General features: G+C 44.8%; 1 protein-coding gene across 1 annotated transcript in view; it reads left to right on the top strand.

Annotated features, from left to right (window-relative positions):
- Window positions 1-1,492: 1,492 nt before the first annotated feature.
- GLDN (gliomedin) overlaps window positions 1,493-17,146 on the top strand; it is a 68,648-nt gene continuing 52,994 nt past the window's right edge. Inside the window, exon 1 of the mRNA XM_030851479.2 lies at window positions 1,493-2,025. Coding sequence (XP_030707339.1) covers window positions 1,663-2,025 — 363 coding nt within the window. The 5' untranslated portion in view covers window positions 1,493-1,662. The remainder of the gene's footprint in view (window positions 2,026-17,146) is intronic.

The raw sequence follows: 17,146 nt of genomic DNA, 5'->3' as shown, positions 1-17,146 counted from the left end.
TTACTGTGCCCAGCACACGGTAGGAGCTCAGTAAGTTTTTAGTGACATAATGAAAATCTTACTGGAGCCGACCAACCTCCAACTCTGTCTCTCCATGGCTTCTCCCCATTGGTCCTAAGCCTGACAGTTGGCATCCTATGCCTAGATGAAAAGAGATGAGGGCACATGGCAGTTCTTCCAATAGGTCATAATATGTTGGAGTTGGGAGGAACTGGACAACATTTTCTGTATCACCCCCATCCCCTCCCATACATCATGTCCCCATAGTTGAGGTCCTTCATGAACCACTTGGGCCTTCATGCTTTCCTGATTCCTCATCCTGGATGTTCTTTTAAGAATATGCAAGTTGGTCAATGTCCCAATTAAAACTCAGGAATCCAGACCTTGACACAGAACCTTGAAGCTCCAGCTGGCTCAGTGGCAGGGAGCCACCTCCTTCTCTGAGATAATGGGCTGTGGAAACCGCAATTTTGTCTTCTAGTTGTGGCTTCCCACACGACCAGGGCCTCCTGCAGGCCCTGGGGCCCCAGGGAGGCAGAGCCATTCTAGAGAAAGCTGAGAAAAATAGGGATGAAGAGGTCCTTGGAGGAGACTGAGAAGTGACCTCAGTCACTTGGGGGAGGGGGGGACAGTGGCCCTTGAGGCACAGCAAGCAAATGAGCTAACAGGAAATGGTGGGGGCTGTGAAGGGGTAGCCAGGAGGTATGAGGCAACTGCCCCCTCAAGTAAGACAGGCTAAGTAAGGTAAGGTCCAGCAGGGACCCAGAGTCCCAACCCTTCAGCCAGAAAGCACTTCAGAATCAGTCCAGAGTGGTCTTGGGACACGTCAAAGCCCCCCAGCTGGCTAGCAGCATGATAGGGTTTGAACCAGTTCTCCTGATTTCCACTCTGGAGTTTTTTTTCTCATCACCTTGCTACCTCCCAGATATGGGTCTCATGGGAGAGTTCTTGGCCTGTCACATCCTGAATAATCTCCCTTCACAGATGATTCCTGCTTGTCATGCAGGGCTGGGCTTTTCTGGATGGGTGGCTTTTTTAACCCTCCAATGCCAGCTGTTGCCCTGTCTCTAGCATTCCCTTCCTAGGAAAGATCGAGTGGGGTCTTCAGTGGCCACATGAGGCCTTATGACCCTGGGGAGGAATGATAGGCAGCCTGGGACCCAGCCCAGCAGCAGACCTCCCAGGGACAGTGGGCACATGCCTTGGCATCTGGGCATGCTGATCCTTTTCTCCAGAGAGGGCAGTGTGGGGGGAGGAGGGGGTGGAATCCAGCGACTTCTCAGGCCATAAGAATTCCTGCTCTCCCCCTCAGTCTGACCCTCGTTCTGCCCGTCTGGGCCACGGCAATGCCCACGCGCAGGGCAGCGGGGGAAAAGGAAGGAGAGACGGGTTTGCTGGTTTGCTTGGCCGGGCACCAGGAGCGTGAGCCCTGCCCCCCTCCGCGGACTGTCTCCACTCGCTCCTCTCCCCCTCTCCGCCTGCCTGTCCCTCCGGGCTGCTCGGGCGCCACCACTACTGTCCCCAACCCGCCCCGCCAGCCAGGCCAAAGGGCGGCGTGACTCACGGCGCTGCCACCAGCCCACAGCTTGCCCACAGCGTATAAAGGCTGCGGGGTTGAAAGGTGGCAGAGCCTTGCCCGACCTGGCCCGAGGCGCACAGAGTATGGCCGGAGGCGCGGAGCGAGGCCGCGGGGACGCGGGCTGGGGGCTGCGCGGCGCCCTGGCCGCCGTGGCCCTGCTCTCGGCGCTCAATGCTGTGGGCACGGTGTTCGCGCTGTGCCAGTGGCGCGGGCTGAGCGCGGCGCTGCGAGCGCTGGAGGCGCAGCGTGGCCGGGAGCAGCGCGAGGACAGCGCCCTGCGCGCCTTCCTGGCGGAGCTGAGTCACGCACCTCGCCGGGCGCCCGCGCCACCGCCAGATCCTGTGAGCGCCGCGCGCAACAAGCGCAGCCACGGCGGGGAGCCGGCGCAGCACATCCGCGCCGAGAGCCACGACATGCTGTTGATGATGACCTACTCCATGGTGCCGGTAGGCGGGGTCTCAGCTCCCCTTGACGCCCCCGCCGGGGTGAGCGGCGTACAGTGTGAGGAGAGAGCCCTAGACGCCCTCTCCTCCCCCGGCCAGACGGCAAGGTGCCGTGGGGAGAGGTCCTGGGTGTGAGCCCTCTGGGGAAGTCACCTTGGCAAGCACCTTAACCCTCTGGGGTCAGTTTCTTCATTGTTAAATGGGGGAGGGAGTGAAGGGGTAAGTCTTCCACCTCTGACGTCGTTCAGTCTGCAGATAAATGAGCGGAGTAGGCAGTGTTTTTAAGAGCCTGCTTCCTAACTTTGGACATAAGTTTTCACCTTCTGGTGTGCCAGGAGCCACAGCAGCCCCAGGCTGTGCCTGTGCAATTCGTAGGGGCCCCCTGAGAGCACGGAGGTAGCATTTCTGAGAGAGCGCAGGCTTCTTCAATAAAGGGATTCTTTCCCTGGCATGATCTAGTGGTCTGGCGTTTCACCTGGCCTCGGCTCATCAGCACAAGACTGCCGACCTAATAGTCTCTGTTTAAGTGAAAACAATCAGCCCTAATTTTACCAACCCCGGGACCTTTCTACGGAGAAACTTAATCTTGTGTCTAAAGTGCTTAAAAATAGTGGAAATCAACATAGCGCAATTTTCTTAAAACGCAATGTCAAAGCTGAGGTTCATCATATGGGCTCTAAAAAGTCTATGGAACTTCAGAAAATGTCAGCGTGTGCTCTCGCAGGCGCGTGCATCTAGGGAGAGTCCATAGCTTTTCGTTAGATTTTCAAAGGGGCTCCATTGCACTACCCCCAGAAGGTTTAAGAAACACTGCTGTTAAAAAAAGTATTTAAAGCAAAGCCTCAGAAATCTGTTTTCTAGTGTTAACTTTCTTTGCTTTTGCTGATTTTAACTCAGTAATTATACATTTAGATCACATTGCAGTTCCCCATTTCATTTCATTATCCGTTACAACCACTATGGTCTTATTTCACTTTAAAATTACAAAGATTTCGGTTCTGTCACCTCAAGTCAAGTGTGAGCCATATTTTGGAATCCTAGGTATTTGAAAATAAATCCACTTAAACCTGTTATAGAAGTTTAAAAATATCTTACATGAGCTGAAGTGCTTTTAAAACTACATGGAGGACTTCCCTGGTGGCCCAGTGGTTGGGAGTCCGCCTGCCAATGCGAGGGGGGAGGGGGGAGGGGAGGAGGAGGGTGGGGGAAGAGTTCGTGTCCTGGTCCGGCAGGATCCCACATGCGGCATAGCGGCTGGGCCCCTGCACCACGGCTGCTGAGCCTGCGCTCTGGAGCCCCTGCGTGAGCCACAACTAGTGAGCCTGGGAGCCACAACTGCTGAGGCCCGTGCGCCTGGAGCCCATGCTCTGAGGCAGGAGGGGACCCTGCAATGAGGGGCCCGAGCACCGCGGCTGAGAGTGGCCCCGGCTCGCCGCGGCTGGAGAGGGCCCGTGGGCAGCGGCAGGGACCCAACGCAGCCAAAAATCAATCAATCAATCAAGGAGTATTTTATATAAAAAAGATAAAGTAAAACTACATGGAAGTACTACACACTTCAAACACATCTTTTGAGAAGGATCACATTTTCCATTCCTGGATTCAGTTTTTACCCACGTTATCATTTAGAAATCTGGGCCCAAGCAAAAATTTCGAAAAAAAGAACTCTGTAAAACAAAGAGATCTCCTTAAGAGAATTCACTCTTTCTTGGCTCTCCACCACGCATTTTGAGGGGTTTTTGAAATCATCTGAGAAGGATGCATCTGAACATCAACATTTTATATTTTTAATCCTGCTTTTAAGGTAGAGGCTTATGTATCCAAATTGCATCCTGTTCGGTCGCTAACCCAAGAGAACGCAGAGACTCATTTCTGTGTCAATATGAAAGCTGATTTAACTACCACCACCTGCTCTGTTGCAAGTCAGCAGAAACATTACATTTGTCAGGCTGAGAAGCACTTGTAGATTATCCCCAACTCATCTTCCACTTGCAATGGGTGTGCTTTGACCTTTTGGAGTCACTGAGGGACTTTCTATGCAGGCCAGGAGAAAGCCACTATCATATTCCTCTTGGGAGTAGTTCTCAAACAGTAGGCTTAGAGATCACCTGGGAACATATTAAAAATGCAGATTTCAGGGCCCCACCCTCAGATTTGTAGAATTATAATCTCCAGAATTGGCTTCCTTCCTGATCCCCATTTCCCCCACCTTCCCAACCCCTTGATGAGTTTCATACAGGTGGTCTAGGTGCCACACTTTGAGAAAAGCTCCTCTAGCCCATGGCTTCTTTAATGCGCATGTGAATATTTTGGGGATCTTGTTAAAATACAGATTCTGATTCAGAAGGTCTAAGTTGGGGCCTGAGCTTCTGCGTTTGTAGCAAGTTCCCGCTGACATCAGTGCTGCTGGTCTGAGAAAAACACTTTGAATAACACCATTCCAGAGCAGTGGTTGCACATTGAAATCATATGGGGAGTTTAAACATGACTGATACCTAGGCCCCACCTCCCAGAGATTCTGAATTAATTGATAGGGGTGGTGCCCACTCACCAACACAAAGGACCTTGGCATGCCTTCCTGATGACGGTCAGCTGTGTTAAGCATCGCACGCTCATCAGTTCTCCCTTGAGGCCTCTACTTTGGGCAGAGGAACCAACTTAATTGGTGAAAAGCCCTTTACATACTTTATTTTAGCAACACTCTCACCATTCACCTTTGCAGATTTTTCTCATTTTTACTCTCTGTTTTTCTCAGAACAGAGCATTATTCACATGAGGAAACAATTTTTAAGAACTTTCTCAGGGCACCTTGAGTAGAAAAGCTGCTAAGAGAACTATTTAGTGTACAGCATGGAGTTCAATGTGCCCACTTTTGAAGGTTGAAGTCTACACTTTCCCTTGCCCTTTTATATAGCACCAGTAGGTCTTGAATGAGGGTGAAATCAGAAGCCCCATGTCCTTAGAGATCTAGAAACAAAGAAGTAAGCTGTATGCAGACTAATTTCAGCATTTCAAAAAGTCTTCCAAAAAAGTCTTCTTAAGCCAACTGACACTTCTAAGTTCTGTGCTTTTGGCTGAAAGTACATCAACTCAGCGTGGTCATTCTGGTTAGCACAGTCTGACCGGAAACTGATTGGCAGCTGTAAATGACTTTGTTGAAAGGGCAACATAACTAATTATTACTTAAGTACAGTTAGTTTGGTACGGCCAAACACATTAAATCTTTAAAAGTAAGTGGCTACTTTGGAGAAAAGTAATAAAAGGGGCCCTGGGTACCAGTGAGTAATGGAACCCATCTGCCAGGAACTCCTGCAGGAGATGCTGCTTCTGTTTAGTCTCCACTCCCTCACCACCCCTCTTCTCCCTCTTCCTCTCATCAGTTGCTCTTTCTCACCCATTCTTCAGATCTCACTCTTATTGATGTTCTGGTAGCTTTATCATCCTCCCTGAAATCTTAGGTCGAGCACCCAAGAAAGTTTCACTTCTCACAATGTGCACCTTAACAAGCTTTAAATAGATCAAAGATTTACATTTAAAAAATGAAACTCTAAAATTGCTAGAAGAAAATATGAGTAAATTCATTTTTAATTTTGGAATGGGGAATACCTTTCTTTCAAACTATAACTCAAAAGCCTGAAGCAAACAATGAAATAAGTAAATTTAACCACATTTAAAAGGCACACACAACAACAAAACTGCATCACAAACAATAAAAACAAATGCATACACCATAAACAGAGGCAAAAGATAGATGACAAACTGGAAAGAAATATTTGCAGCTCATATCATAGGTACAGGGCTACTCTTCTGAATATATATAGCAGTTCTAGAAGTTGATTTAAAAAGATAAGAATTTAATAGGGAAATCTGCAACAGAAATAGGAATTCAGTAGGAGTATGGAACAGATAGTTCTCAGGAAAAGAAATACAAATTTCTCTTAAAAACACAGGAAAAGAACTCTTGATTCAAAAATGCAAATTACAACTGCTCTGAAATATAATTTTTACCTGTCAGAATGGCAACTGCAAAGGTTTGTCGACATATTCTGTTGGGGAAACTGAAGGGAAACAGACATGCTCTTGCATTGCTGTTTGGAGTGCAAAATGCTACAACCCATATGGAAGCCAATTTGGCAATACCTTTGGATTACAAACCCATTTACCCTCTGACCCAGTAATCTTGCTTGTGGGAATTTATCCTGCACAACAGACTTTATCACCTCTGAAATGACGTATGCACATGGTTATTCATTGCAGAATATTTGTAAAAAGAGAAGACTATTAACCTGTGTCCACTACAGGACTAGTTAAATAAACTGACCTATACATCCACTGGGATACGAGGTAGCTGTAAAACAAGAATAAGTAAATTCTCTGTGTTCTGCTATGGGAACAATCCCCAGGATATATTTTAAGTGACAAAAGTGTAAGGAAGAAGGGGGAAAAAATAAATGAAATTAACAAAAGTATTTACTTAGGGAGGGTGGGGATGAGGTGGGAATGAGCCTTTCACTGCATAGCTTTGTGCATCATTTTGACTTTTGAACCATGTGATTGTGTTACTCTTATCGTGAGTGAAAAGGCCATAAGCACAAGGTTGCATGGCAGCTGCCCCTGGGCTGGGGGCCATAGGGCATGGTAGGGACTGCTCCAGCCCACGGTTCATGTGCTGTGTCTATAGGGGAGGCTTTTGCTGTGGCTGCTGTATGAGAACGAGAGCCCAGTGTGCCTGATCTTTTAATTTTGTCAAGAAAAGTAAAAAATCTGACATTTTATGTGAAATCTCTTGGCTTTGAAGTATTGACAAAAATTCCCTCAAAATGTTTTTGAATTGACTGGCAGTGTGTTGGGCAAACAACACTCACATTGTTAGGGGCCATGTTAGGACTTCCAAGCTTAGTTTGCAGCAGGCTCACCTCATAATAATGAGTAGTTTTGAACAAAAATGGCTTTATTTAGTTCCAGCACAACCTCCACCCCCACCACTGATTTCCCAGCCTGGTTCTGAAAGGATAGTGGTATCTAGGCCATTGTTATCATTATTGGTGGTTAAATGGAGATGGTTTTTTGCATTCAGTTTGGTTTGGTTTGTTTCATTTTGTTTTGTTTCTGGCTGTCTCTAAACATTAACTCCACCTTCGGAGGATGGAGATTTCCTGTCACTATGGCTTTTCACAAACATGTGTTCTGAAGGTCATTCTCAAGGAGGAGATTCCAGCTATGTTAAGCAGTAATGCATTATAGCAAACAGAACTTTTCATGATGATTGCTATGAGGTACACTTATATGGATCTATGCATTATCTTGTTTACAGGGGACAAAAATTACATTACCTGTAGTTACAACTTCTGCTTGTATGGATGCTATATTTCCTTGAAGGAAAGGAAGGTAACCCCTGCCTTTCCCACTCGAACTGGGTCACTTCCAGGGTGTAAAAGCTGAGGATTTAGACCAGGGGTTAACAAACTATGGCCTAAGGTCAAATCAAGGCTGCTACTTGTTTTTGTGCAGCCCATGACTTAAGAATGATTTTTAAATTTATAAATGGATAGAAAAAAAAAATAAAAAGAGGAATAATATTTCACGACACCTGAACATTATATGAAATTCAGGTTTCAGTAACCATAAATACAGTTTTACTGGAATACATCCATGCCCGCTTGTTTATGTACTGTCTGTGGCTGCTTGACACATGACAACCGGAGAACTGAGTAGTTGCGCCAGAGACCATACGGCCCACGAAGCCTAATATATTTTCTGTCTTGTCCTTTGCAGAAAACTTTGCCAACCTCTCATTTAGACAGTGGTCCATGGGAACGGAGGGGTGCTAGGGATGGTTCCTTTGGAGAGCTAATTTAGTAAAATCAGGGTTCTTCTAGCATAGGGTTAACCCTGGAGTTTAAGACCTCCCACAAGGAAACAGAGCCCAGGACAGAGCTGCCCTGAGACTGTGGTTTCACTCTAGAGGGAGGCTGTGGGGCTGAACCAGCCCTTAAGCCTTTGCTCCCCATAAGCTGACTTCCCAAGTCAAGGGCAGTCAGTGTTAGGACAGCTTTTAGCCACCCATTTAACCCCATATCTAGGCCTTGTTTCACACCCCATCTATTCTCTTCAGTTGAAGGGGAGAAACGTATACCCCATTAGGTCCTGTCACATGAAGTGGACCCTAATGAGAGCTCAGAGGCCTGATAGAGCAGAACAAAAAAAGACTGGGCAGCCAAAGTAATAACCCACACGGAGAGACTGGGAGGTGGGTTTCTGTGGCCTTCCTCATAGTAGCATGTGCACGTGGGCACTTGGGATGTCACACCTGACACTGTGGGGTTAATTTGCATGTTAGAAGCCATTTCCAGGTATCAAGGGTAAGAGAGAATTTGAAGCTACATCTCTGCTAAGACTGTGTCTGGTATTGGTACTGTGAACACACCCATAAACTTCACTCACGTATCAGGTCATGATGGTATGTGAGGAAGACAGGAGAGAGTTGGCCCCTTAGCTACATCCTTCAGACACTTTCTTCATTGACACATATTTTGCACACATGAAAATAAAGCATTCAGTGTAGATGTACAGTTGTCATGATTCTCTAAGGATTTATGTGAGAAACAAATGGGTCAAGACTGAGCATCTGGACCCGTAGGGACAGGGAAGTTGTGTTGACCACATGAAAGGCATTAAACCATTTGGACCTGCTCTCAGGTCCTGTGGCTATTCAAAAGTTCCTAGCTTCTTTCTAGCCAAAGCAGCAGAGGTGAGGGCAACAGGAACAAGCCTGCTGAGCCTTTACAGCCTGAGCAGGATGGACCTGCTTGGGCCTGGTGAATTGTCCACTCTCATCTTTTTCTGCTGTTTCCCTGCCTTTCCTTCAACCTTCACTGCCACTGTGCCAAGGATAAAATGAACTCAAAGTCATGGTCCCCCCCCTGGAAAAGTGCCACTCCACTCTGGGAAGACAGCAGAATCCCTCAGACCTGCCTGTCATTTTGTACCACTGCCCACTAGATGACAGGCTGAGATCCTTGGGCGGAGAGCCCTGTCTGGGTGAGTTGCAGAACAACTGCTCAGATCACGGGTCTTCCAATGCCAAGGGGCTGTTCATCCTCTGTAAAGCCCATGTCTCAGGATCCATCTTTGGCTGTTCCAAGCTCACCTCCACATGGCGCTACTGCCACCTTCAGCCATTGTGTTCCTGCCCTTAACTTGAGAGGCCTGGGATTCCTTCTTCACAGTCAGGTTTGCAGCCCAATTCTCTCTCCCTGATGCTTCCCTGAGGTATGTTGTGGCAGTCGTCTGACGCACGAGTCAGACGGATTCTCATCCCGGGCCCACAGCTTGGTAGCTGTGTGACCTTGGGCAAGTCTTTTAATTTCCCCAACCCTCAGTTTCCTCCTCTGTAAGATTAAGATAATAGTATGCACCTCATAGGGCTGTTAGGAGGTTTAAGGGAAATAATGTAGGTAAAGGACAGTGCCTGGTATAGTCAGATTTCCAGTAAGTGTTCATTGTTGCTGTTACTGAGATTAACCACTATGACTTTATCATGCAGCCCTCCTTGTCCAAAGCCCTCAGTATCTTGTTTCTGGGTTTACTCTTCATCTCCACTTTCTTCAGAATGCCAAGTTGTCTGATCATATGTGCTTTTATCAGCTGCTGTTTCGGGATCATATTTGGCCTTTTGAAGCCTAGGGTGGCATCACACCAACCTAAATCATCTTGTCATTGAAAACAAAACAGAATTAGCCTTGATATGGGAACAAGCCTTCTTCAACAGTTCAGGCTTTCCTGGGGCCTCACCCCTTCTTCATGGCCACTGATGACGAGGTTTGACACCCACTAGAAGAGAGTCACATTCACCCCATTTCTGACTGGCGTAGCTGTTGTTAACTCCTGCTGATTCCTGTTGGTGGCAGTCCTGAAAAAAGTTTTGGGTGCTTTCATTTGGAAAATTGACAAAATGTGAGTGGAAGGTAGAGCAAAAAACTTCTAAGAAAGGAGAACAATTTACTTCTTAGGGGTCTCGTGTTCTCTAGGATATAGGTACCTATGTGAGAACTATCAAAATAGTCTTTATATCTGATAAAACATACTTATCTGGAAAAAAAGACATTTAAAAAAAAATCTACATTATTCAAACTCTCCTTCCCTCCCTCCCCCCGCACCAGAAAAAATCCTTGGCCAAATCTAGTTGACATTCAAGCTTCATTTACATGCATTTTATCTACAGACTAAAGGTCATGTTGTGTAAAACAAGAAGATGATTTTAGGTTGTAATTCTTCTACAAAGGGAGCATTTTTCAGCCCATCAGTTGCTTTTTTTTTTATGTAGCTCTTTGGGTTTTAATAGCTCTATATTTTAAGTAGATATAATTTACTTCTAGTCTGACTAAAGTTGAGACACAATTTTCTTTACTGAAAGGTAGAGTTAAAACAACAAGGCCAACTAAAGATCACTTAAAATGCAATTTGTTCTGAACACAATAGGTAGAAAAACCCCTTCATCTTGCCACTCAGAAAGTTTCTTGTGCTTATCAAAGTGCTGGGAACTTTGGAGATCCTGCATTGGCTGTATGTAAAAACTGAGAAGGACTTGGAAATGCATTGTGGATAACTGTACCCAAGCTAAAATGATGGGCTGGCAGCTGCAAAATAATTCCCCAGTTTTTCAGTAACTTAGTGTGATTGGGGTCTGGAATCCTTTCTCTCAAAGGTAGAAAAGGCCTTCTCCCTTTAGGCAGCATTTGAGGACCTTGGAATCAATCCCTGTGAACAGGAAGACCTTTAGAGAAAAATCCTTTACAGTAAGCATCAGGGCAGTGACAAAGAGAGAAAATCAATCCTCACTAAAGTGATGAAGGCAGGTTTCATGGAGGAGACAGAACTTGTAATGGGCAATGAAGGGTTGGTGAGATTTGAGCAGGCAAGGAGGGAAAATCATTCCAAGTTCAGGTAATAACTTGAGCCAAGGTCTAGGGACAGGAATGAATGTAGTACAAGGCTTGGAAGAGCAAGAAGCTTTCCTGCACTGGGGAGTTTGGGCTGTGGGAGAGGAATTAAGATGGCTACATGAGAGAGAGCCTTGAATTTCTACATTTGAAAAGTTGAGAATGAATCTGATGGGCAATTGGGAGCATTTTTCAAGGGGCAATCATGAAGAATGTGGTTTTATAGGACAGGTCTGGCTGTACAATGCAGGAAGGACTGCACAGGGGAGACAAGAGACAGGAAGAAAGTTAGGAAATTATTGTATTAGTCCAGGCAGGAAATGGTTCTGTCTGGCTAAGGTGATGGCATCAGAAATGGAGAAGATATAGATCCTAGAAATACCAAGAAATAAGGATGCATTGAAGTTGGGAACTAATTGGATATAAGAAAGAGAAAGGAGCCACCTGGTCCAGATCCATCCAAAGATGGTAGCATCATGGACAGAATTGAGGAACCTAAAGTGGGTTAGTTTAGAAGTGAGGATGCTAAATTTGTTTTGAGACTGAATATGAGAGGAAAAAGAGGGAAGGAAAACTGAAGGGTAAAAGAATATTCAAGGAAAGGAGAACCCATTTCTTCCAAGAAGAATTCTGTCTTCTCTATGAGAGAGGTCTTTACAAGTCTAAAAATTAAAAGACAGACCCGAAAGCCTTTATGTGTGTTTACTCCTAGCTCCCCTCTTAGCTGTGTGACCTTTAACAGATCACTCAACCTCTCTGAATCTCAGTTTCCTCATTCTTAAGAAGGCAATGACAGTAGTATCTACCTTAGATGTTATCATAAGGATTCAATTCAATAATCTATGTGAAGTCCTTAGCATGGTGCCTAGAACTCAATATATGTTAGCTTGTTGTTACTGATATTTAGTATTTCTCAAATCCTTCCTTTTTGTGCTTCAGGGACTTTTGAAGCCTTGTAATTAAAACAATGGAGATTGAATCAATAGAACTTGCCAGAGAAAGGGCAGGTTCTAGAATAACTCCAAGGTCTGGCATCTCGGGTGCCATAAGGGAAACACACAGACTTCTAGAAAGAATGTTATTTCCCAGATAGTCATTTTTATGGTTCATGGGTTCAATATATATGCTTGGTATTGAATTTAGGGACGTTAATTATACTAAGGATAATTTGCAAATATTTTATTCATGTTCAAGGTGAACTCATGCATTTATCCTTTCATAGACCAAATCTTTTTGAACCCCATAGGAACAGCATGTTTGTCAAACCAACAGTTCCATCCAGCCAGTGTTCTGATGCTAACATCATCAACAATTATTTTGTGGGTGAGCATCTCAACCCAAGGACCTCCTCTAAATATTTTCTGGGCTAACCACTTGTAGCTATTCTCTGAGCAGAGGGAGGAGGAGACTGAGCAGGGAGTAGGTTGACAAAACATCTTCACAAATGTTTTTGCTATGTACAAAGAATGCCAAAGGGCAGAGTTTGGGATAATGGATTAATTCTTTGTCCATTCCCCCAACATTGGACAAGTTACTTAACTATGGTTTATGTATACTTTTCTGACTATAAGGTGAAGATAAGAATGCTTAGATAAAAATCAAAAATTAACTGAAGATGCTTGTTGAAGGAAACAATGTGAGCACAAAATATTGTTATTAACAGTTAGTGAGAGATTATTCCAGCAGTACTCCTGCTTCAGAAAACTCCATTAGAGACCTGGGGGAGACAAGTGATTCTTAGCTCACTTCAAAACACTCATCTCTTCCACCCCTAACCTCTTCTGCACTTATTGTCTGTATCACACAACTAAAACTTTGTTTGTGTACAGTTTTGGTCTCTAATTTGTCATCTTTGGTCACCTTGTCTCTTTAAATATATCTCCACTCTTCGCTAGACCTCTAGTGAGGTATTTGATGAATACCTCTTCACTCATAAAATGGATCCACAACTCAGCAAGGGCAAATATAGACTAAGGTATCTGACAGTCTCTGAACCTAGTTCCTTTTCATACTAAGAGTTTTGGAGGTGTGTGTTAGTTTCGGTATGTAGTTACTGAGCACCTACTATATCACAGGCACAACTGTGGGTGCACAAGAAACAGTATGAACAAACCATGCAAATCCCTGTCCTGTTGGGGCTTATGTTCAGTGGGGGAAGGGGGGAGGAGCCGACAAGAACCAAAGTAAGTAAATTATCTACAATATTAGAAAGTGATGAGTGCTGTGAAGAGCAATAAAGCAGCGTTGAGGACTAGGGAGCAGGAAGGGGAAGATGCAACTGGAAGTCTTCTGGGTGGGGAAGGCCTCACTAAGAAGGTGACATTTGAGCAAAAACTTGAAGGAGGTGAGGGAGTGAGCCATGTGGAAATCTAGGGGCGGGCTGTTTAGGCAGAGGGAACAGCAAGTGCAAAGACCCTGAGATAGGAGAGTGTCCCCAGAGCACAAGGAACAGCAAGAAGACTGGGAGAGGATAACTGGGGGAAGGAAAGACAAGAGGACCAGTTCAAGTAGGGCCTTGCAGGCTGTTGTAAAGCCTTTATGGGGAGTCTTTGGAGGATTTTAGGCAGAGGAGTGATATGATCTGACCTGCCTTTTCAAAGGATCACTATGATGGGACTAGACTCTCTGTGTGGGGAGGGTGGGCAGTGGTAGCAGGGAGGCCATTTATTTAGCTACTGCAGTAAAAAAAGACAGTGGCTGAGGCCAGGGTGGTAGCAGTAGAATGATAAATGGACAGTGTCTAGATATGTCTGATGTCCAGCTGATGGAATTTGCTGACAGCTTGAATATGAGGGGGGGAAAAAAGGAGTTCAGTGACTTCAGGGTTAGTGGCCAAGCAGTGGAAAGATAGAATTGCCATTAATGAGATAGAAGAATTGCAGATGGAATAATTTTGAGGGGAATATCAGGAGTTCAGTTTGGGGTATGTTGACATTGAGATTTCTGTTAGATGTTCAAGTGAAGATATTGAAGAGGCAGCTGAATACCAGAGTCTGGGAGGGAAGGAATTCCAGTTGGAGGTATACCCAGGAAATAGTGGAGATGCTGAGCATGATAATACTCATGACCTGGACACAGGGAGTTTCTAACCAAGAGTCTATCTACTTCTTATTAAACCCAGATTATTTTACTTAAAACTCTTGTATAAACAACAAATTATATTAATTAACTATATTGCAAGCTTTTTGTACCCAGAGATTGTCTTACCTTTATAAACATAGGGCCCAACTTATCAAGTATTTGTTAATGAATAAATAGGTACTTCTAAGTCGTCAGAAATACCTTGGAAAGAAGTTTAAAAGAAATCTTTCAGGGATTAGGTAATATGTAAGTCAGTATAACAGATGCTAAGTGCCTGTTCCAGGCAGTGTGGGTGCACACTGTGGTGATAGGAAAAACAAGAAAGGAGCCCTCAGGGAACTCATCAGCTAGTGGGAGGGGAAAATCCTCAAGCACATATGACAGAACAAAGGATAGTAAGACCCGAAGAGAAGTAAGAATAAAATCCAGTGGGCAATCAAAAAAGGTTTCAAGAAGAAGGTGGCATTTGAGCTGAAACTTGGGAGATGGGCATGGCTTCAGAAAGGGAAAAAGGCCCTTGAATGGCAGGTGGTTCGTTTTAGGTGGAGCATGATAGAGGGAGATGTAAGAAATGTCTGAAGTCCTGGCCTTCATTCTTGAAAATTATTTTGAGTATAGAATTGAGAATGTTTCCCTTTTAGTACTTGAAAGACGTCACCCCACTATCTTCTCACTTGCCTGTTTGCAATGAGAAGCCTGCTGTTCTTGTCTTTGTTCCTCTCTGTGGGTTGTGTCTTTTCTTCCTCTGGCTGCTCCTAAGATTTACCTTTTACTGAATGTTTTAAGCAGTTTTATTATTATATGCCTTAGTGTCATTTTCTTCATGTTTCTTTTGCTTGTGTTTTGCTGAGCTTATTGGAAATGTAGGTTTATAGTTCTCATTAAAATTGGGAAATTTTCTGCCATTATTTCTTCAGATATTTTTCTGCCCACCCTGCCAGCCAGGGACTCTAATTACACATGTATTGGGCTACTTTAAGTTTTTCCACAGCTCACTGATGACCTGTTTGCTTTTTAAGTCTTTTTTCTCCATGTGTTCCATTTTGTCTAGTTTCTATTGTTATGTCTTCAAATTCATTAATCTTTCTTCTGCTCTTAGTCCCACTCAGTGTACTTTTCACCTCAGACATTCTAACTTTCATTTCTATAAATTGGAATTGGGTGTTTTTTAATATTTTTTAATTTGCTATTTAACATGTTCAGTCTTCCCTCTAGCTTCTTTTTTTTTGTGTGTGTGGTACGCAGTCCTCTCACTGTTGTGGCCTCTCCAGTTGCGGAGCACAGGCTCCGGATGCGCAGGCTCAGTGGCCATGGCTCACGGGCCCAGCCGCTCCGCAGCATGTGGGATCTTCCCGGACCGGGGCACGAACCCATGTCCCCTGCACTGGCAGGCAGACTCTCAACCACTGCGCCACCAGGGAAGCCCGCCTCTAGCTTCTTGAATGTTCTCTTTCCTGCTGAGGAATGAAGAATTCATTCATTCACAGCTTACTGTGTGGAAAGCTATTGGCTATGTGTTGAGGTTATAAAAATAAACAAGATATATACTTCCCCTCCCCGAAGTGCTTACAATTAGTGGGGAACAAACAAGTAACCAGGCGATGACAAGAGTGCCCTGATGGGAGAAGTGAGGGATGCTGTGGGGGAGATAAGAACATCTCCAACCTGAGATGGGGAAGAAAGACTTTTGGGAAAGCGACATCAGAGTTACCGCTAGAATGATACACGAAGTGTGAGAATGACTAGGAGTTTTGCAACTTTTTTCTGATTGTTAATGTTTCCATTATAGTAACTTGGAAAATACAGAAAGATATAAAAACTCTAGTTTTAAAAGTGGTTTGCACATCAATAAGTTAACAAAGCATGGTGACTTATGGAGAAATTACCCTGTGATCCTTTCTGTTTTTTTTTTTTTTTTTTAATTGCTGAAGAATCATCAGGAGAAGAACAAAAAGAGCCCCACCTCGTTAGTCAGGACTCTGTTCTCAAGGTCTGAGTTCTTAGGGAGTTTTCTGGGAGAGGAAAACAGAGAGAGAGAGAGAGACTGCAGGAACTGAAAGACGCTGGAACAAGCCCTTGTTTTTGATGGTACAGGGTAGAACTTCTCAAAGTGTGGGTGGGGGTCATCTTCATCAAAGAGACCTGGGAGCATCTGTTTAAAAATGCTGATGTCTGGGCTACATTCTGGATCTGCTGAGTCAGAATCAGTGGAGGTTGAGTCTGGAAATCTGTATGTAGATTACACTCTAGGTGATTCTAATACATCCTAAATTGGAGAATCATTGGCCAGATCAGGTGGGAGAAGATATTAGAGGCTTGGTAGTTTGATGTTTAAAAGAGGAGGGCCCAGGTGAGGGTTCAAGGTGGCAGCATAGGAAGATCCTGAACTCACCTCCACCCACAGACACAATAAATCTACAACTACATATTGGAATAATTTGCTCTAAAAAGGACATGAAAACTGGATGAACAGAGTCTCCAGAACAAAAGGTAAAAGGACAACATCAAGGCAAACAAGAGAAACAGAAATATGGTCATGCCAAGGAAAAAAACCACACCCTAGCCATGGAAATCCACAATCGGGAAGGATCACAAAGGCAGAGTTTTTTCTGAGGAGCAAGGGATTTGAGCTCCACATGAGGCACCCCAGCCCTTAGATCATGCACAGGAGAGATGAGCACCCAAAACACCTGGCTTTGAAAACCAACAGGAAATATGTCCAGGAAAATTATGGAACTCCAGAGAACAGAAAACCACAGCTTAAAGAGCTCATGCACAGACTCACTCAACCTGAAAATCAGTGCAAAAACACCAGATTGAAAGTGCCTGGACCATAGGTGAGGGGGACCCACTTACTAATCTTGAAGTATCTGCCAAAGAGGCAGGAACCAGTTGGGACACTACCCTGGGACTGAGACACTGACGAGAGCCATTTTTGTGATCTCAGGCTGCCTTGCTAATACTGGCACTGGAGGGCACCATTTTGGAAATCTCTACATAACCTGTTAGCATCAATGGGCATGCCCCACCAAGAGCCCTGCCTACCCCTGTGCCTTGGCCAGGCCTTACAGCCAGCTGTGCAATAACTCATCCACCAGTGCATG

Source organism: Globicephala melas, chromosome 2, assembly GCF_963455315.2.
Source record: "Globicephala melas chromosome 2, mGloMel1.2, whole genome shotgun sequence".
Classification (NCBI taxonomy): Eukaryota; Metazoa; Chordata; class Mammalia; order Artiodactyla; family Delphinidae; genus Globicephala; species Globicephala melas.
This window is presented reverse-complemented; position numbering and strand designations above follow the sequence as displayed.